Consider the following 21,924-nt stretch of genomic DNA (forward strand, 5'->3'; position numbering starts at 1 on the left):
AATTAGAAGAGGACATAAGCGCCACACAGTTTGGATTCAGAAGTGGACTGGGAACACGGGAAGATGTTTGGATGTAAACCAAGACCTCTACGTAGGTTTCATAGATTTTGAGAAGGCCTTCGATAAAGTTAGACACCAAAAGCTGTATGAAATCCTAAGAAGCAAAAACATCGACAGTCGCGACATTAACATCATATCCAGGTTGTACTGGGGACAAACAGCAAAAATCAAGGTTGATAATGAGTTAACCGAAGAAATTTAGATTCGTCGAGGTGTGCGTCAGGGTTGTGTACTTTCTCCACTACTATTCAATATACAGGGTGTTTCATTGGGAAACGGAAATACTTTAATGGTGAATAGAGGTCACCGAGCCGGTTCTAGATATACTACATTTGTTGCCCTACCGACTTTTATAACCGAGTTACAGGGTTTTTTATCGATTTTGCCCATTTCTTTCCCAAGCCATAACTTTAGAACCACCCCGTATATTTTTTGATATTTGGTACACATATGTCTCATTCAGAACCCAAACGACCGACATACTAACCATAAGAAAAATCCAGGTCCGGATTAACAAAAAATTATAAAGTAATTGTGACCTTAAAAAAACACCCTGTATATTCAAATTTTGAAAATATGTATGTTTGCTTATTTAAAAAGAGCACAAAAAAAGTAAGTTTAATGGTTCGCTTCAATTTTTCGGCCAGACCATTTTCTGACCTTAATTTTGAAATTATATTGAATTTTTTAAGAACTCTCGACATTAAAAAGCAGATATTATTAACTTTTAGTTCTAAATTATTAAATTTAATGAATAAAGACTAATTTTAAAAATAATCAATACTTATTTGCCATATTGGAACGACCCAATTACTAATGAAAGAAAAATCCAGGTCCGAATTAACAAAAAAATATAAAGTAATTGTGACCTTGAAACAACACCCTGTATATTGAAATTTTGAAAATTTGTTTGCGTATTTTAAAAGAGCATAAGAAACTGCGTTAAAAGGTGCATGTCAAATTTTTGCGCAGATAATTTAATTACGGCAATTTTGAAATCATATTGATTAATTCTGTCAAGGTCACAAGAAGCTGCCAGAAAAATGAAGAACAATCCCAATGTAATTAGAAAATCGATTCGAAATCTTTTAAAACGAGCACGAGAATGCATCGAACAAAATGGCGGACATTTTGTCTGTTATACTTATAGTTCACTGTTATAGTTCAAATATTTTTAATTTATGTTAAATTGTTGAATTGTTTAAACGAATTTTTTTTTGATTAAATATAGCTGTTTTTTAATTCTTTACTAATTCATTAAAATATCCCAATTCTTCCAATTCTAATTTTTAATGATGTGCATACAGATACAAATCCAGAGAATCCATGAAGCCAGCGTAGTCAATAAGTATTAAGTATTTTTAAAATAAGTATTGATTCATTAACATCAAATTATTAAAAGTTAATAATACATACCTGGTTTTTAATATCAGAGTTCTTTAAAACTTCAACACACTTTCAAAATTGATGTAATTAAATCAACGGCCAAAAAAATTAAAATGAACCTTTAATCACAGTTTTGTATGCTCTTTTAAAATGCGCTGACAAATTTTCAAAATTTCAATATACAGGGTGTTGGTTCAAGGTCACAATTACTTTATATTTTTTTGTTAATCCGGACCTGGATTTTTCTTGTCATTAGTAATTGGGTCGTTCCAATGTGGTAAATATTTATTGATTATTTTTAAAATGAGTATTCATTAACTTTAATAATTTGTAACTAAAAGTTAATAATACCTGCTTTTTAATGTCAAGAGTTTTTAAAAAATTCAATATAATGTCAAAATTAAAGTCATAAAATTGTCTGGCCGAAAAATTGAAGCGAACCATTAAACTTACTTTTTTGTGCTCTTTTCAAATATGCAAACAGATTTTCAAAATTTGAATATACAGGGTGTTGTTTTAAGGTCACAATTACTTTATAATTTTTTGTTAATCCGGACCTGGATTTTTCTTATGGTTAGTATGTCGGTCGTTTGGGTTTTGAATGAGACATATGTGTACCAAATATCAAAAAATCTACAGGGTGGTTCTAAAGTTATGGCTTAGGAAAGAAATGGGCAAAATCGATAAAACACCCTGTAACTAGGTTATAAACGTCGACAGGGCAAAAAATGTAGTATATCTAGAACCGGCTCGGTGACCTCTATTCACCGTTAAAGTATTTCCGTTTCCCAATGAAACACCCTGTATATAGCGAAACAATATGTCAGGAAGCGCTCCTAGAGCAAAATATTGGTATGAACATTAACGGAGTGTTAATTAACAATATACGATACGCTGATGACACGTTAATAGTAACAGATATCCTAGCAAATTTACAGTATTTGATGGAAAACATAAACACTCATACCAATAAGTATGGTCTAAAACTGAACATCAAAAAGACTAAATTCATGATTGTAACAAATAAGCTATACACCAATGTGAATTTAACCATAAATAATCAGTTGAAAGAGTTACGTCCTACAAATATTTAGGGGTTTGGTTCACTGATACTAATGACAAGACAAGAGAAATCAAGAGGCGAATAGAGATAGCGAGACAATCGTTTGTCAAAATGAAAAAGTTCCTATGCAACCGGGACATAAATATAAACTTAAGAACGAGAATGTTAAGGTGCTATGTTTTCTCCGTTCTGCTGTACGGCATGGAAGCTTGGACACTGAAAAAGATAAACATCAAAAACATTGAATCATTCGAGATGTGGTGCTACAGGAGAATGTGGAGAATACCATGGACAGAAAGAGTAACAAATCAAGATGTTTTGCTGAGGATGGGGAAGGAACGCGAAGTGATAAAAACCATACAAACGAAAAAACTGGAATATCTAGGCCACATAATGAGAGGAGAAAAGTACTCTCTGCTAAGACTCACAATCCAAGGAAAAATGTCGGGAAAGAGAAATGTAGGAGGATTTTCTGGTTGCGAAATTTAAGGGAGTGGTATGGGTGCAGTTCAATACGGGTTGTTCAGAGCTGCAGCCAACAAAGTTAAGATTGCTGTGATGGTAGCCAACCTCCGATAGGAGACGGTACTGCAAGAAGAAGAAGTTTTCAGCACACTAAAGATTATGGGGTCAGATTTTGATTCGGAAGGCAGCTCCCAGCTCACCACATTGTAAGCATGTATCCTTATGATCGGTAACACACGGGCATCTGCCACCAAATATCTAAGAATATTTATACTGGCACTATAGTGGGAAGAGAGGCAGTGGGATCATAAGATAGAAGGGATATTCTGTGCGAGTTACTACTATTTGGGAAGTCGTATCTATTTCTGGAATACGTTATAGTTTTTATACTGTCAGTTGAAAGTTGAAACATTTCACTCCGACGCGATTTATAAGGGCAGTTCAATACTACATTTACCGGTAATCAAATTTAATTATAAATAACACTCCTCTATTTTTCAAATCTAGTTGAACAATCCTCAACATCAAATAATAATTATTGGACATTAATTTGTTATCTAAAATCACCAATATTTTACATGCTACTTGGACATTCGTTATCGCCGGCGGGTGTACATTACATGTCATGTACAGATAGAAACGGTGTTTGAGTAGTCTTGACTCATGCCAGTGCTGTTATACCCAAATATGTATTTATTTTTTACGACCATTAATTTACGTACACAAAAATTGTCATTATTATTTTCCTTATTAATCTACAATCTACATATACGTACTTGAATATAAAAATAAATTATGCGCCCACGTTTCGTAATATGATATATTCCCGTAATATTTGCCGTCAACAAGTTTGTTTGGGTGTTTCAACTGACAATGTAAATACTATACAAAAGTTTGTAAACATTATATTGTTAAAAATTTTGAACATTATAAACATTTTAAACATTCAAAGTTATAGTCGATTCGCTAATCTGAGACAGAACTGTCTACATTACAATCACAATAAAAATGCACTATATAGAAATAAACAAACCAAGACACGTTGAATGTTTGAGGAGCACTCCCAAATCATGATTTGGGAGGAGTGCTCCTATCGTGCTTGTTTATTTCTAGTGCATCTTTATTGTGATTGTAGTTTAGACAGTTGTGAATTGTGTCTCAGATTAGCGAATCGACTATATAAACAAGTTGTGTATATATTATTCTATTTAAAATGGCTTAAATCTCAAACCATCTTATTTTTATTGCACAAACTACTCTAATTAGGGTTTATTCGATAGCTCTATTTATATACAGTCGAATCCGCTTATTAAAATACCGATTATTGGAATATAAATTTGAGGTTCCGAAACTCGTTCAACTGTTTTCATTTACTCCTTAATTTTATTCGTTTATAGGAATACGTTTTAATAAAATAATATCGCTTAATAGAATATTTTTCAGGTAAACTAATAAATTTTTATGTACAATTTCCTAAAAATTTAAATGTCTGGTGTCTTTTTAAATTAAAATGTCTTTTAATTCAACTTTCAAATATTGTCATCAAGTGATATATTTCTTTGATAAAGTCAGTTTATAATTTCATTGTTCCATCAGGCAGTTATTGGTGACGGCTCCAATTGTAGATTTTGCTAAAACGTGTTGTCCAAAACAAATTTTGGAGGAAAAATGTTCAAAAATCATTTTAGAACTTCAAAATCTTTGTTTTAACACTTCTTTTACATATAGTACATTCTTTCACGGTTTTTGCTGTAAATTTTAAAGAACCGCTTGGATTGAGATGAAATTTGGCATACGCATAGCTAACATGTCAAAGAAAAAAAGTGATGTTGTGCCGATGTGTGCTTCTGCCCTGGGGGTGACTTTCACCCCCTTTTGGGGGGTGAAAATATATGTCAGAAATAAGTCCGGAAATAGATAAACTGACTAATTTTAAGTAACTTTTGTTCTATAGATTTTTTTCGCCAAGTCAACACTTTTCGAGTTATTTGCGAGTGAATATGTTCATTTTTCAACAAAATGACCACGTTTTTAGACGGTTTTTCGCAAATAACTCAAAAAGTAAGTGTTTTGTCGAAAAAAACGTTCTTAGCAAAAATATAGCCTGTCAAAAATTAAAAAAAAATGGTGTACGCTTCAGGTCTCTGGACCTCGTAGAACCAGAGTTATAGCCAATGAAAAATAGGTTCATATTCGCCAAATTTCAAATAGGCTATTTCAACGTGAAATATCCAAAAAATAAAGCACTTTTTGGGGAAAACCTATTATAACTTTTTTAAAGTGTTTAAAAAAAGCTTTATTTCTTTTTTATAAAAAGTTTCTAGCATCAAATTTAAGCAAGTTATGCTCAAAATAAAGTTGCTTCCTTTTGTTTTAGCAAAAAAAAAATCGGGAAGATCACCCCTTAATTGGCAACCTAAATGAAATTAATCATTACCGCTCCACAAATTATTTTACTTATGTTGTGTTTATATTATGATGTGTAAGTTTCATTGACTCAAAGTGCTTATTTTTGAAAAAATTTGGTTTTGAAATAAAATTTTTAATTTTGAAAAATATGCTTTTTTTCAAAATAACTTAAAAATTGTTAGAGATACCAAAAATCTCAAAAAACAAAAAAGTCAGTATTGCTTTTCTGAATATCTTGTATTTTTTTGTTTTTCTGTAAGACAAAAATTGATTAGAGATACCAAAAATCTCAAAAAACAAAAAAGTCAGTATTGCTTTTCTGAATATCTTGTATTTTTTTGTTTTTCTGTAAGACAAAAATTGATTAAGATTTGGTGTTTCTAAATTTGCATACACTCGTGATCAGTGACTCGTTCAAGCCCTTTTAACTACAGCTCTTGCAAAAATAAGGACTTTGAACCGATGAAACTTACAGATCATATAAACAATACATACACGGGTAAAGAAACTTGTGAAGTGGTAACGATTAAGTTCATCTGAGATACTAATTAGGAGGTGATTTTCGCGATTTTTTACCAAAAAAAAGGGACTAACTTTATTTTGAGCGTAACTTGTTTCCTTTTGATGCTAGAAATTTTTTTTTATAAAACAAAAATGAAACCACTTTAAATAATTTGTAATGAGTTTTCTCCAAAAAGTGCTTCATTTTTTGGTTATTTCACGTTAAAGTATTCCATTTGGAATTGAACGAATATGAACCTATTTTTCATTAGCTATAACTTTTATATATATAGCTATTATATATATATATATATATATATATATATATATATATATAGCTATAGCTTTTACCAGATATAGAGTCCTAAAATATACACAATTTTTTTAAATTTTTTGCGGGCTATATTTTTGCTAAGAATGTTTTTTTCGACAAAATACTTACTTTTTGAGTTATTTGCGAAAAACCGTCTAAATGCGCGGTTATTTTGTTGAAAAATGAACATATTCACTCGCAAATAACTCATAAAGTATTGACTTAATGAAAAAACTCTATAAAACAAAAGTTACTTAAAATTAGTCAATTTATCCATTTCCGGACTTACTTTGGACGTATATTTTTTCACCCTCCAGAAGGGGTGAAAGCCACCCCCAGGGCAAAAGCACACATCGGCACAATATCACTTGTTTTCTTTGACTTGTTAGAATTTTTTTTTATAAAACAAAAATAAAACTTTCCTTAAACACTTTAAAAAAGTTGTAATGAGTTTTCCCAAAAAGTGCTTCATTTTTTGGTTATTTCACGTTAAAATATTCGATCTGGAATTTGATAAATATGAACCTATTTTCCATTAGCTTATAACTCTGCTTATACTAGGTTAGAGACCTAATATATATACCATTTTTCGCTTTTTTACAGGCTATATTTTTGCTAAGAATGTTTTTTTTTCGACAAAATACTTACTTTTTAAGTTATTTGCGAAAAACCGTCTAAAAACGTGGTTATTTTGTTGAAAAATGAACATAGTCGCAAATAACTCGAAATGTTTTGACTTGGTGAAAAAACTCTATAGAACAGAAGTTGCTTAGAATTAGTCAGTTTATCCCTTTCCGGACTTATTTTGGACATATATATTTTTTCACCCCCGGAAAGGGGTGAAACTCACCCCCAGGGCAAAAGCACACATCGACACAATATTACTTTTTTTCTTTGACTTGTTAGCTATGTGTATGCCAAATTTCATGTCAATCCAAGCGGTTCTTTAAAATGTAGAGGTTTTGCAATATTTTACCGTTAAAGAACGTACTAATATCCAAATTATAATCCATTCTTTGAATCAGTAATACAACGAATAACTGAACATATTGTTCATAATATACATAATTCATGTATGAAAAATATGTTAAATAAATGTTTTGTTTTATGTATTTTTAGATATGTGATCGAGATTTTCCAGATTCTAAATTTCTAAAAAGGCATTTGAAAGAAATTCACTTTATTGAGACCGGCCCTGAAGTAGAAATAGAGAAAAAGTTTGGATGCAATATATGTGGGAAAAGGTAGTGTAGAGCCATCGGGAAAAATCGTACTTGAATTATGATATGAAAATTAAATATCTTCGGAAGTTGGATTTCTAATTTAGAGCCAATTCCAAAGAATTAATTTTATTGATAACACTTCGAGAAATGAAATTGAAACTGAAGTTTTTGTAAACATTTTCTAAACATTTACTATGGAAATTTAAAATGTAGTAGTAGACCAGGGTAATAAGCTGGAAATAGACCATGTTCGGGACAATCAAATATACAGGTAGCTGACTACTTTTTTAGTTATTGTAGACCTATAGGAACAAAACCTACCTGTTTCCTGCCTAAAGTTCGCGTCCGTTTTTTAATGATTAACAATTTAGTGCAAAAATCGCGATTTTTTCGATTTTTTGCACCCCATTCAAAAGCTAAACAGTCGACAAAACTACAAAATTTAATTTTTTATAACATTGAAAAAATGCCGATTTTTGAAAGTTAAAAAGTTAATTTGTTGCTACGCAAACTGCAAAATAAATGAAAATCGTTATTTGTTAATAACTTTTACTAAAACTACTTTAGAACTTTAGGGTTTCACCCAAAGTTGTGTATTGGGGTACTTAACAAACCCTTAAAATTTGATACCGATCCATTAATTAGTTTAAAAGTTATTCTATTCGTTTATCCCAGAGACCTTTATTTTGCAATAACATAAGACAGGAAATAATGAAGATAAGGCAATTCTGCGTATGTCAAATGAAAGTAGAAAAGTGATGCTATCAAAATGTACTAAAAAAGATAAAAAAATTATCTAATATAGTCAAAAATAGTAATGCCAAATTTTTGAAATTTTGTAGTTTATAAACATTTAGAACAACTTTAAAAATATTGTCCGTAGAAAAAATCATTTTACATATTCGAAAAGTTGGTATTCTACACGAATTTTTAAAAATGTTGTTCAGTTGGTGACTACTCGTGGTAAGTGAAGGGGGAGCTGGGAGCCGACACATGCACGAGTTCAAAAATTAAAAAAGGCAACTTAAAACTACTATCATTTTCTATATCTCGGGATCTATTGAATATATTTTGATCTTTCTTTTTTTAATTTGTATGTAATTTTTCTGTACATTACAAATATGTAATTTGTCTATTTGCAATTTGACATTTATTAATTAATAAACAATCTAATTTGTTTAAAAAATTTTTGAATAAATAAATTTTCCCCAAAAATCCATGTTTTTAATCAGACTATCATTATTAATCATAGAAAAAGTTAAGTTATACTTTAATAAATAAATTATCTTCAATAAATAATTATCTAATAAAAATAATTTATATATTAAAGTGAACTTTAACGTTTTTTATGATCATTAATGATACTATGATTAAAAAAAGAGATTTTTGTAAGAAAATACTTTTTCAAGAATTGTTTAAACAAATTAGACTGATTATTAATTAATAATTTTATAAACAAATTGCATATTTGTAATGTACGTAGAAATTACATACAAATTAAAAAAAAAGAAAGATGAAAATCCATTGAGTTGATCCGGAGATACAGAAAATTGTATTAGTATGAAATTGCTTTTTCGGTATTTTAACTCGGTGGATTCGTAGGTTCCCCTAGTAACCGTTTGAACTACAATTTTGAAAAATCGTAGAGGGTGCTGTGAAGATACAATGTTTATGCAAATTTTTTAACAAAAAATACAAATCCCATTATTTAAAATAGCATCAATGAAATTCCTTAATTATTATAAACAAATTAGCTGTGAATTAAAAAGACGAATGGCTAACTTTGTCCCTAATGAACCCAGGCTAAATTTTTTTATGTGAAAATTAGTGTTAAAATACTAGCTTTCCTAATATACAGGGTGTTTCATTAATAATTGTCCATATAGTATTTGGAGAAACCTTAGCACAAAATACGAAGATTTAACCTAAAACATCCCAATAAAATGTGGTTCCTTACTGAGTTACAGGGTGTTTTATCTAAAAATTTAAAAATTATTTTTGCTCAGCATTTTAAAACTATTCGACGTATCCTTTTCATACTTGGCATGAAGTATAGGTAGGGTACACACTACTAAATTATGTTAAACAAACGTTTCTGGCTATTACCAGAGGCGTACGACGGGGGAAAGTGAATGGTTGATCCTTCTCAAATTCTACGCCACTGGCAGAACTGCTATTTTAGTTCAATTTTTGGATTCTCCAATACTTTCTATGAAAATAATATACTCTTCATTCGTAACGATAAAGTCATTAGTTTTCGAGATCTTTGAAGTTAAAAATGAAACGACACGGTTATTTTGATTAATGTATTGTGTCGCTTCATTTTTAATTTCAAATATCTCGAAAACTAATCATTTTATCGGTACGAATGAAGAGTATATTATTTACATAAAAAGTATTGCAAAATCAAAAATGTACACTAAAATAGCAATTTCGTTAGTGGCGTAGAATTTGGGAAGGGTCAACCAGCCACTATCCCCTGTCGTACGCCTCTAGTAGTAGCTAGAAAAGTTTATTTATCTTAATTTAGTAGGGTTGACAGTACCTACATTTTCTGCCAAGTATGATAAGGATACGCCAAATAGTTTTAAAGTACTGGGTACAAATAATTTTTAAATTTTAATTATATGAAATCAAAATAACTGTGCCTTTTCATATTTAACTTCAAATATCTCGAAAACTAATGACTTTATCGCTACCAATGAAAATTATATTATTTACGTAGAAAGTATTGGTGAATCTAAAAATGGCACTAAGATAGTAATTCCTCCAGTGGCGTAGAATTTGAGAAGGGTCAACCATTCACCATCCCCTGTCGTACGCCTCTGGTAGTAGCTAGAAACGTTTGTTTATCGCAATTTAGTAGGGTGTCTAGTAGTCGCACTTTTTGCCAAGTATGAAAAGGATAAATCGAATAGTTTTAAAATGCTGAGCAAAAATAGTTTTTAAATTTTTACATAAAACACCCTGTAACTCAGTAAGGAACCACATTTTATTTAGGTGTTTTAGGTTAAATCTTCGTTTTTTGTGCTAAGGTTTCTCCAGTTACTATATGGACAATTATTAATGAAACACCCTGTATAAAAAGATTGTTCCTACGGACAATATTTGTCAAGTTATTCTAAATGTTTATAAACTACAAAATTTCAAAAATTTGGCATTAGGATTTTTTATTATATTGATTAATTTTTTCATTTTTTTTTAATACATTTTGATACTATCAGTCTTCTACTTTCGTTTGGCATACTCAGAATTGCCCAATGTTTATTATTTTCTGTCTTATGTTATGGCAAAATAATTGTCTCTGGGATAAACAAATAGAATAACTTTTAAACTAATTAATGGATCGGTGCTTGGATTAATTAATAGTGGTGCTTGTATTGTTGACAACCATATGGTATACCACTCAGGAAATGACGATGGTCAACATATATATGGGGTTGGAATAATCGTGTCTCCCCAATTACGTCAATATGTTACAAATGTTATACCTATTTCTAAAAGATTAATAATAATCCAACTGAATACTAGCCCCGTCAAATTAAATATATTACAAGTGTATGCCCCCACGAGCGATAAACCAGAAGAAGATCTAGAGCAATTCTATGAGTTGTTGATAAAGTCACTTAAACGACTTAAAAAAGAAGATATAACTATCATTATGGGTGACTTCAATGCGAAAATTGGTAAAGGGAGAAGCGGTGAATTCATAGGTGATTTTGGTCTAGGACAGAGAAATGAAAGGGGAGACAGATTAAAACTGTTTGTAGAAGAAGAAGAATTTACAATACTAAACACATTCTTCAAACTACCACCAAGACGCTTGTACACCTGGGTCTCCCCGCAAGATCAACCAGGAAACGTAATACGGAATCAAATTGACTACATAATGGTGAACAAGAGATTCCGTAATGGATGCCTATCGGTTAAGGGTTACCCCGGTGCTGACGTATCATCAGATCATGTTCCTGTTGTTGGTAAATTTAGGTTTAGATTCAAGAAGGTTGCAAAAAAGAACAGCAACAAAAAGTGCGATATGAGAATACTAAAAGATAAGAAAACAAAAGAGACAGTCGCACAGATTCTTTCAGAGAAGCTAATTAATATGGAGCAAACATATAATGCCGAAGAATCACTCCAAAATATATGTGAAACCTTTAACAACATCAGAGAAGAACATCTAATAGAAAAGAAAGAGATGAGAAAAAGTTGGATGAACGACAATATACTACAACTTATGGAAGAAAGAAGAAAATCAAAAAACAACAAAATAATGTACAACACGATTCAGAGACAAATAAGAACTGAAATAAGAAAGGCCAAAGAAAATTGGTTAAAATCACAGTGTGAAGAGATAGAGTCGTTAGAGCAAAAACATGATACGTTTAACATGCATAAAAAGGTGAAACAAGCAGCTGGTCTTCAGAAATCCAACACAGCTAGCAAATTGCGAGACCAACAGGGGAATATCATCACAGACAGAAATCAAGAAATCTGCATATGGACAAAATACATACAGGAACTTTTTGATGATACTAGATCCGAACAACCTCCATCCTACATATGTGATGACCACTTACCAATCACATCAGGTGAAGTGGAAAGAGCAATATCACAACTAAAAGATGGCAAAGCTTCTGGACCTGACAATGCATATGCTGAACTCATAAAACTATTTGACACCGACGGTACTCAACGCCTAACCAAAATATTTAACGACATATATTTAAGCGGAGTAATACCAAAAGCATGGTTGAAGTCGACGTTTGTTGCTTTACCAAAGAAAACAAAGTCCGTATCCTGCAGTGATTTCCGAACCATCAGCTTAATGAGCCATATTTTAAAGCTATTTCTAAAAATTATACATCAAAGGATATATAGACTGTGCGAAGAAAAAATCAGCCGAACACAGTTTGGTTTTCGAAATGCAGTGGGTACAAGAGAGGCTCTATTTAGTATACAAGTGCTATTTCAACGATGTAGAGACGTGAATTGCGATATTTATGCATGTTTCATTGATTACCATAAAGCGTTCGATACAGTAAAGCACGACAAGCTGATGGAGATATTAACCAATATTGGAATAAACACCTGTGATTTAAGGATTATCAGCAATCTATACTGGAATCAAACATCATCTATCCGGACAGAGGCAGGAGAATCCGACGATATCAAAATCAAACGTGGGGTCCGTCAGGGATGTATACTATCCCCACTGCTGTTTAACATCTACTCTGAGGAAATCTTCCAAGAAGCATTGGATGATGTTGAAGCCGGAATTAGAATTAACGGAGAATGTATCAATAACATAAGATACGCAGACGACACTGTGGTATTCGCTGACAGTTCTGAAGCCCTACAGGAGTTAATGAGCAGAATCGCAGAAGTCAGTCAGAGATACGGACTTTCACTAAACACTAAGAAAACCAAATGTATGATGATTTCTAAGAATGAACAGCAATTTGGACGAATCAGTGTGAATGGTCAGCAAATAGAAAGAGTAAAAACATACACCTACCTTGGTACGAACGTCAATGAAAATTGGGACCATTCTATAGAAATCAAATGTAGGATAGAGAAAGCAAGATCTGCATTTCAAAAAATGGCAAAGTTGTTCAAATGTCATGATTTGTCGATACCCATAAAAGTCAGATTACTACGATGTTATATATTTCCTATACTGTTGTACGGAGTTGAGTCGTGGACTCTCACAGACGCCACCTGCAAGAAAATTGAGGCTTTTGAGATGTGGCTTTATCGTCGAATCCTGAAGATATCTTATACCGACCACATTACTAATGAGGGTGTTTTGCTGAGAATGAAAAAAGAAAAAGAGCTGTTAATCAAAATAAAAACAGCCAAAATCGAATACCTCGGTCACATCATGAGGAACAGTGAGAGATATGGACTGCTGCAACTGGTCTTGCAGGGAAAAGTAGAGGGAAAGCGAGGACCAGGAAGGCGAAGGATTTCCTGGCTGAAAAATCTACGAACGTGGTTCAACACAACCACTACAAATCTTTTCAGAGCAGCAGTGTGCAAAGTGCAGATTGCCATGATGGTCGCCAACATCCGAAACGGATAGGCACTACAAGAAGAAGAATGGATCGGTCTCAAATTTTGAGGGTTTGTTAAGTACCAAAATAACCAACTTTGGGTGAAACCCTAAAATTTCAAGTTAAATTTAGTAAAAGTTATTAACAAATATCGATTTTCATTTATTTTGCAATTTGTGAAGCAACAAATTAACTTTTTAACTTTCAAAAATCGGTATTTTGAAGGTTTTTCAATGTTCTGAAAAATTAAATTTTGTAGTTTTATGTCAATTGTTTAGCTTGTGAATAGGGTGCAAAAAATCGAAAAAATCGCGATTTTTGCAATAAATTGTTAATAATTAAAAAACGGTCGCGAACTCTAGGCAGGAAACAGGTAGGTTTCTTCCTATAGGTCTAAATAACTAAAAAAATAGTCGGCTACCTGGATCTTTGAGTGTCCTGAGAAAATCCTTATTACCCTGGACTATAGTAGTAACTATTAGTAGCTTCGGACGGAATGTATAAAAACAAAAGAAACGCAATTAGTGCAGTCATTGAAGCTTTTTAGCTCAGAAATTTTTTACTATGAACCGATTTACATGTTTTGGAACTAGGCTTATCCTACCCTTAACTTGACCCGAACTCCGTTTTCACCCTGGGGGTGGTTGCCACCCCTTTTCGGTGGTGGAATTTTTTTTTTCAAAGTAACCTCGGATATATAGAAGACCTAATTTTAAGCAACAAATGTTGTATAAAGTTTTTTCAAAACCCCAATACTTTTCAAGTTATCGGCAATTGAAAATTCGGAATTTTCTCACGATTTTCAACAGTTTTTTGCAAATATCTCCAAAAATATGCATTTTAACGATAATATTATAATGAACAAAATTGTAGCAGGTAAAAAATGAACAAATTGGTTTTTTAGAGAGTGATATAAGTGCAATATTAAGCGAGATATTGAAGATCAAAGCCGTTTTTTATTTTGTGTGAAATTTAATCGATGTATTCAATGCCATCTAGCGGTGAGCGAATAAATTTTATGCATGCTAATGAGAAAAGATTTTATAGTTCTTAAAATAAGCTTTAAAATGAGTACTGTTAAAAGTCTTTTGTACGTAAAATGAGTGAGCTGTAATGAAAAACGCTGGACGGAAGGGCCGCCCGAGAACTTTATCGTACCGATCTATTATCGTTATCGTACTAGATACTGGCATTCTATAAAAATAACACAGTTACTCGTTATTTTGATATTTTAGAGACACCTTGTATACTTGAAAATATTTTATGGTTCTACGCATCATTAATTCCTGCATTTGAGAAAATGTTCGATGCCATATTTTGGGGACATACTATAGATTATTGCATAAATCAATAGAATATTAGTCATACTTTCATTTCAAATTAGTTCATTTTTTAGAGAAATTAATAGTTTATACTATTAGCATTTTCATTATATTTCTATTACGCCAGTCAATGCGCGAGGGTAAGAACAAGATATTACCTCTGAATTCTATCCTACTGCATCGATTATGAAATTTTGGGAGTAGCCTCATCTCCTAATTCAAAGTCTATCCTATATACATATACTATGGCCCTTTTATCATGGGGGCGGTTCCCACCCCTTTTTGGGAGTGGAACATTTTATTTTCGAATTACATGAGAAAAAGGAAGATTTTTAAGAAAATTTAAAAATGCGCTCTATAATTTGATCTTATTTTTTTTAAAAAAACCTTTCATTTTAAACCCGTCCAACTTTTTAAAACTAGAAACAACACTATATTAAAAGGCATTGCAGAAGAAAAACGATGCATTTAAATTCTGGTGGATGAGGGGTTAAATATGTGTACTTATTTTATGTATGTATTTTTCCTTAAAGTACATTACCCATATTTTTTTTGCACCATATCTCGCTTAGTTTGAATGTAACCAACATTTATCGGTGCTCGTTTTAAAGGCCTTTTCAAACACTACAAAAGGCGTTGGTAGCATTATACACTTAAAACGTACCGTTCCTCTGTTATTTCAAGTTGAATACACCAATTTGAGCATGCACCAAAAAACAAACTATTTTCACCTACCATATCTCTTTTTGTATTATAAATAGAAGATTTACGAAGGAACGAATCTCTTTGTTATTTATAATCTAAAACATGTTTTATATAGTATTTTTAGTTTGATGCATAGTTTTTAAGGTATTCACAAAAACCGTCCAAAAAGGTGTCATTTTTCAATTAATATGGCCAGTTTTCAACTACGCATAATTCAAAAAGTATTGAGTTCTCAAAAAAAAACTATAGACCAGTTTTTGCTTAGAAATAGGTTCTCTAGCCATTTCCGTGGTTATCATGACCAGCAAATTTTCCACCCCCTTGAAGGGGTGGGAACCGCCCCAAGATAAAAAGCGCCATAGTATATAGGGTAGATTTTGTTTCTTGAGCTATTCCCTACTGTGAAAATATCAAGTAAATCGATGTAGTAGGATGGAATTCGGAGCCAAATACCTTCATTGACTGCCCCATAATTAATAATGCTCTGCTATCATATGATCGCGTGAGAGAGAACACATAGAATATTATAGCAAAATTCTATTTACTGTAACTTTTGAAGTTTTTGAGCTACAGCAACGAGTTTTATGTCATTGGAAAGGTAATTTTGCATTCTTTCAAAATATGTAAAAATATACAGGGCGGATCTAAAAAATTACGATTTTTTTTTTCATTTCCGGTTCAACCGGAAGCCATATTTTGGGTAAAATTTATTGTAATAATAGATAATAAAGTATCATATGTGTCTGCCAAATTTCAAATTTTAGTTTCTATTACAGAGGAAGTTACGGGCACTCGAATATTTTTTTATAAAAAATTCATAACTCCCCTCCTATGGGGATTTAAAAAATCTAACTAATGTCATTCAATTTACCGATAGGATATCAAAAATATATCAAAAAATAAACAAATTCCTTGGAGCCATTTTTGAGAAAATCTAGTTCAAAGTTATGTCAAATTTTCACCCTTTAAATATAGGCAACCCATAACTTTTTCTGAAAACCGATAATATTTTTCTTATAGCCCCATCTTTAGGCTATACACCGACTTTTTCAAATTAAACTTATCTTAAACAAGTTTTTAGATAGGTAAGGAAATGTATCGGATGGGCGGTCGGCGATGTTGGCCGCCATTTTGAATTTGCAAATGTCAAATTCCCAAATTTCTATTTAACTGTCGATGTGCTAACCTTGAGTTAAATTTCATTCGTTTCGGTCAAAATTTGCAAAAATGGGTCCCAAATATCCCCCCTATTTCGGCCCCCCTTTGAGAGGTTTTTTTAAAAGCTTAGTTTCTCGACAAAATTCTCTTAAACTTACTCATACCGAATTTCATCAAAATCGGTCCAGTAGTTTTTGCTGGGCGGTGGCGACATACGTACGTACGTACGTACGTACATACTTCCGACATGTTTTTTTATTTGCTTTTTAGACTCAGGGGGACTCAAAAAGTGGAAAAAAATTGAAATCTGAAAAAAATTGTTTGCACGATCCTATAACTTTATCTATTACGTATGTAGTACGATAAAGTAAAAAAGAGGAACATCTAATGGTTTTTTTTAATCAATGGATTTCATAAGTGCCATTTCCACCAAAATTAAAATTAATGGTATTCCGTCTAGAATCAACTTTAATATAAAGAGTTTGATGGATTCTAGCAGTTTCGCTGCTTTGGAACACATATTTTTTGAAAAAATCACGATTTTAAGAAAAAAATTTTCGAATTTAAAAAAAAATCACCTTTTTTCATAATATCTCAAAACTAATGAAAGATACGTAAAAAAGTGTAATAAAAAAATAGGTTTTTTTTTGACAAAAAATTTGGATTGTTTGTTTTTCCTCTCACACAAAAATTGACAAAGACATGATTAGCGCAACCACAGTCTCTCTCGAGCCCTTTAATCCTTCACCGTTTCAAAATAAAAGGTTTTTCATTACATATAAAGAAAAAAGTTGTAGCTCTTTTAATTACCTTCAAAATGGTTTTTTATAAGTTGTGATAGCTTCAAAATTGAAGTAGTTATGGCCCAAAAACTAAATCATACATATTCAATGTTTAAATTTAGGGGTAGTTTTAAGGGTTAAAGAACTTGAGCATATGATTTTTTACAGCTTTTTCGAGAACATGAAAGGATATTTAAATCCTTTTTAGTTTATCAAAAGAAATTTTTTTATACAATTTTTAATCGAGGGGTTTATTTTAAGGGTTGAAAGGGGTTAACAATTAAATAATTAAGATAGAGAACGTAAAATATTATTTATTCTATATTTAAGTCTTCTTGTCAAACCAAATTAATTTTTTGTAAATTTCTTCTATTTAGTGGTTGTTTTTAAGGGTTGAAAGGGAGTTAATAATATGATAATGAAGATAGAGAACGTAAAATATCATTTTTACTCTATATTTAAATGTTTTTATGTCATACTAAATTAATTTTTGTAAATTTTTTCAATTTATGGGTTGTTTGCAAGTGTTGTACGGTTTTCAAGGGGATGAAAATGAGTTTAACATGAGGTTATTGTGTTAGAAAACACTTCACAATGTCACTCTTTATTATTAAACACGTTTTCTGGCGATAAAATGGCTCAATGTCAATGTTTCCATTAAGGGGTTGTTTTCACCCCTTAAAAATAAAAAACGGAGTTCGGGTCAATATCATTTTTGAAGTTAAGGGTAAGATAAGCCTAATTCCAAAATCTCGTGTAAATCGGTTCATAGTAAAAAATTTCGGAGGTAAAAACCTATTTTACGCTTCAATGACTGCACTATAATACCGTTATATAAATGTACGGTTGATGTGATAAATCCGGTCTGTATTAATAATTACCGGTAAATATTAATAATAACCGTAGCAGCTGGCAGTGGCGGCCCGTGAGGTAGTGCCATAGAGCCATGGCACTACCTTGCTAACTATGCAGAAACATATTTTTTATCTTAAAAACATTTTAATGCCTGTTTATTTTTTTTGTGAATATTTCTCTTTATTTTTATAAATTATATCAAATCTGGCAACTGTGTAGCGCAATGCAAATCTACCGACTCTGGCCACCCACAGCTGACCGGATAAATGATGAAAATCATAAAAATCCCAGTGCCGAACGGCATAGTGGCTCGTGAGAAAAGAGAAAGATTGTATGAGCATCCTGTGTAAGTGACAGAGAGAGCGGTATTGCACTTTTAACATACGTTTAAATTGGAGTCTCCGTGCCAGGCTCGAAATCTCGAAAAGGAAGTTAGTGGATCTTAAGATACAATGTTTTAGATCTACATATTTCTAGTTTCTTTACGCGTTCGCTTGACGCTATTGTGTTTGTTGTCTACTACTGTATTGTATATTTGTGTTTATACTCTACTATATTTTTTAATTTGTAATTATTAGTTAGTGCGTTGTGATCGTGGGTGTCGTAGGTATAAAAATAATATTTTGATTATTTTCTACGTTTAATTTATTTATTGACAATGAATCAAATTAGTATATTAAAAAACTCTTTTGGTGGTTTTTCGTTAGAAAAAAAACTACAAATTAAAGAACTCGGTCGGCCTTTACCCGATTTAAAAATTGAAAAACAAAGTGGAAATGGACAAAAACTTCGCTGTCGTAAGTTTAATAAAATTATTTATGATAAAAATAGCTGGTTGTGTGGTTGCGAACAAACTAATAAACTCTTCTGTTTTGTATGCGTTTTGTTTGGAGGTGACGAGACTTGGTCAAACAAAGGCACCGATGATCTTGTACATATATGGGAGAAATTGAAATCCCATGAAAAATCTAAAGTGCACATGAATAACGTTTTTAGCTTTTCAATGCTTGGTAAGTTAAATATAAAAACCCAATTAAATTCAGCTTATCGTGATACTCTAATTAAACATAATGAACAGGTAGATAAGAATCGATATGTCTTGAATCAAATCATAAATTGTATAAGGTTTTGTGGAGCTTTTGAGTTAGCTCTAAGAGGTCACGACGAAACGAAAAATTCAGACAACAGAGGCATATTTAAGGAGCTGGTCAATTTTAGCGCTGAATTAGACAACGACTTAAAGGTTCACATTCAAAGTTCCAAATCTTTTAAAGGTACATCAAAAACAACACAAAATGAACTACTGGAGTGCATGTTAGATGTTTACCACGAGGAAATTAAGAAAGAAATTGAAAATTCTCCTTATGTTGCAGTGATTGCCGATGAAACCACAGACGTTGCTGGTGAATTTCAATTAGTTATAGTCTTTCGATATTTGTGTAAAGGACGACCAGTTGAGAGATTTTGGAGATTTTACGTGCCGGGCGGACATGATGCTAAGTCAATCGCTGAATGTATTTTAAATGTTTTAAATCCATTGTTAAAACATACTCCAAACAAATTAATCGCTCAAAGTTATGATGGCGCATCTGTTATGAGTGGTGGCTTAAATGGTGTGCAAAAAATTATTAAGGAGACATATCCTCTTGCAAATTACGTTCACTGCTATGCACACCAAATGAATTTAATTATGACAAGTGCATGTTCCATCAATAAGCAGGCTAGGATATTTTTTTCTAATTTATCTGGTTTGTGCTCATTCTTTTCAACGTCCCCTCAAAGAACAAAAATTTTGGATGAGGTGGTTAATCGCAGGTTGCCAAAATCTTCCCAAACACGTTGGAATTTTCAATCACGAAGTGTTCATACTATTCATGAAAATAGAAAAGACCTCATTGCAGTTATGGACATTATACAAAGTACTTCACGTGATTTGTCTTCCATTAATCAAGCAAATGGTTACAAATTAAAGCTCCAGGATAAAGATTTTGTATTTTGGCTATTTATTTTTAATAAAATTATGCCTCACGTAGAAATTATTTTTCATCAATTGCAAAAAGTATGCACTGATTCTGTCAAAGTGAAAAAAGATTTGGAGAATTTTGCAGCAGCAATTCAAGGTATAAGGGAGCAAATGGACGTCATTATGGATAGTATTCAAGAAGAAATAAACACGTCACAGAGACAAACCGATAATGATGAACCAATAAAAAAAAGGCGCGAATTGAAGAGGACAGGCCCAGCAGAAAACGGGAAGCCTTAGAGATATGCGATGCAGTTTTGTTGCAAATAAAAACAAGGTTTACCTTCTCCGGACATTTAGTTGCTTCTCATTTATTTATGTCAGAGAAGTTTTCTGCTTATAAGGATAAGTTCCCCGAATCATTTCTTAATGAAACATGCACACAATTTTTATTTTTAAACAAAACTCGACTTAAAACTGAATTACAAGTATTGTATCAGCGAGACGAATTAAGTACTACCTCTGGGGCTGTTCCGTTATCTGTTTTATTAAATGATGAAGGTTTAAAATGTACATTTGAAGAAACCGTTAAACTTTTAAGTATATTAATAACCATTCCCATGTCAACATCTGAAGCAGAACGTTGTTTTTCAATGCTAAAACGAATTAAGACATTCCTCAGAAATACCATGAAGGAAGAACGACTAAGTGCTTTAGGTATGCTGTCTACAGAAAGACATTTTGTAAATGGCATTGACAATTTTAATAATAAAGTCATTGAAAACTTTGCCTCCAAAAAAGAAAGAAGGATGGACTTCACATATCGTAAACTTTAAAAGTGATATTAAATAACTTTGTGCGTGTGTGTAAATAATAGAATAGTGTTATTTTTATAATTTTCTAAATAGGCTCTAGAGACCATATCGTAACAACAAACTTCAAGTACATCAGCAGTGGTAGGAAGAATGAAACATTGACAGCATAGGATTAAAGGACGTGGTGGTCGGATGAGTGTGAGAGACGGAAGCTGATGCGTGATGACGAGCGACTGAGAATCGGGCAAAAGAAGGACATCGGGGAGAAGTCATGCCCTAACGGGCGATTCCACCCTGATGCCCTAGTATGAGAGGGGTGGGGTTTAGCTGGTCCCGGCCACATCGGAGTTACGGAGGGCAGGGAGGTCCGATTTAGGGCCAAACTGGTCGACGTGACACTGATGAGGTTTCAGCTCAGGAACCCAGCACTGTTGGAAATGTTTACCTCCGACGTCTGTTTGCAGATTCCCCACCTAGTGATGAAAAAAACAAAAAAAAAGTACATCAGCAGTAAATACTGGTGGTAAGTTGAATTTATTTTATTGCTAATTACTTAATTTACGGAACTGTTTTGATAAATTTTGGTAAATTTTTTGGCATCCCAAAAATAGTAAATAGGTATATAGATATAAGATAAAAATATCTGCGCCTATTTTTTTTTATTTATATTTTATATCCTTTTTGACCATATCGTAAAACCGCCACAAAAAATTTAGGCAGCTGCCCGGATTCTGGCACTACCTTCCTAAAGTTATACGAGCCGCCACTGGCAGCTGGTCAATGTGATTAATAATGCCTTTATAATTAGATTTACCGGTTATTATTAATACTTTCCTAACAATTCTGGT

General features: G+C 32.2%; 1 protein-coding gene across 3 annotated transcripts in view; it reads left to right on the top strand.

The window, feature by feature from the left end:
* LOC126884532 (zinc finger protein OZF-like) overlaps positions 1-21,924 on the top strand; it is a 91,742-nt gene that overhangs the window by 48,307 nt on the left and 21,511 nt on the right. For all 3 annotated transcript variants that reach the window (XM_050650487.1, XM_050650485.1, XM_050650486.1), the window contains exon 5: positions 7,317-7,441. In XM_050650487.1, the coding sequence (XP_050506444.1) occupies positions 7,317-7,441 (125 nt within the window). The remainder of the gene's footprint in view (positions 1-7,316; positions 7,442-21,924) is intronic.

This window comes from Diabrotica virgifera, chromosome 5 (genome assembly GCF_917563875.1).
Source record: "Diabrotica virgifera virgifera chromosome 5, PGI_DIABVI_V3a".
Classification (NCBI taxonomy): domain Eukaryota; kingdom Metazoa; phylum Arthropoda; class Insecta; order Coleoptera; family Chrysomelidae; genus Diabrotica; species Diabrotica virgifera.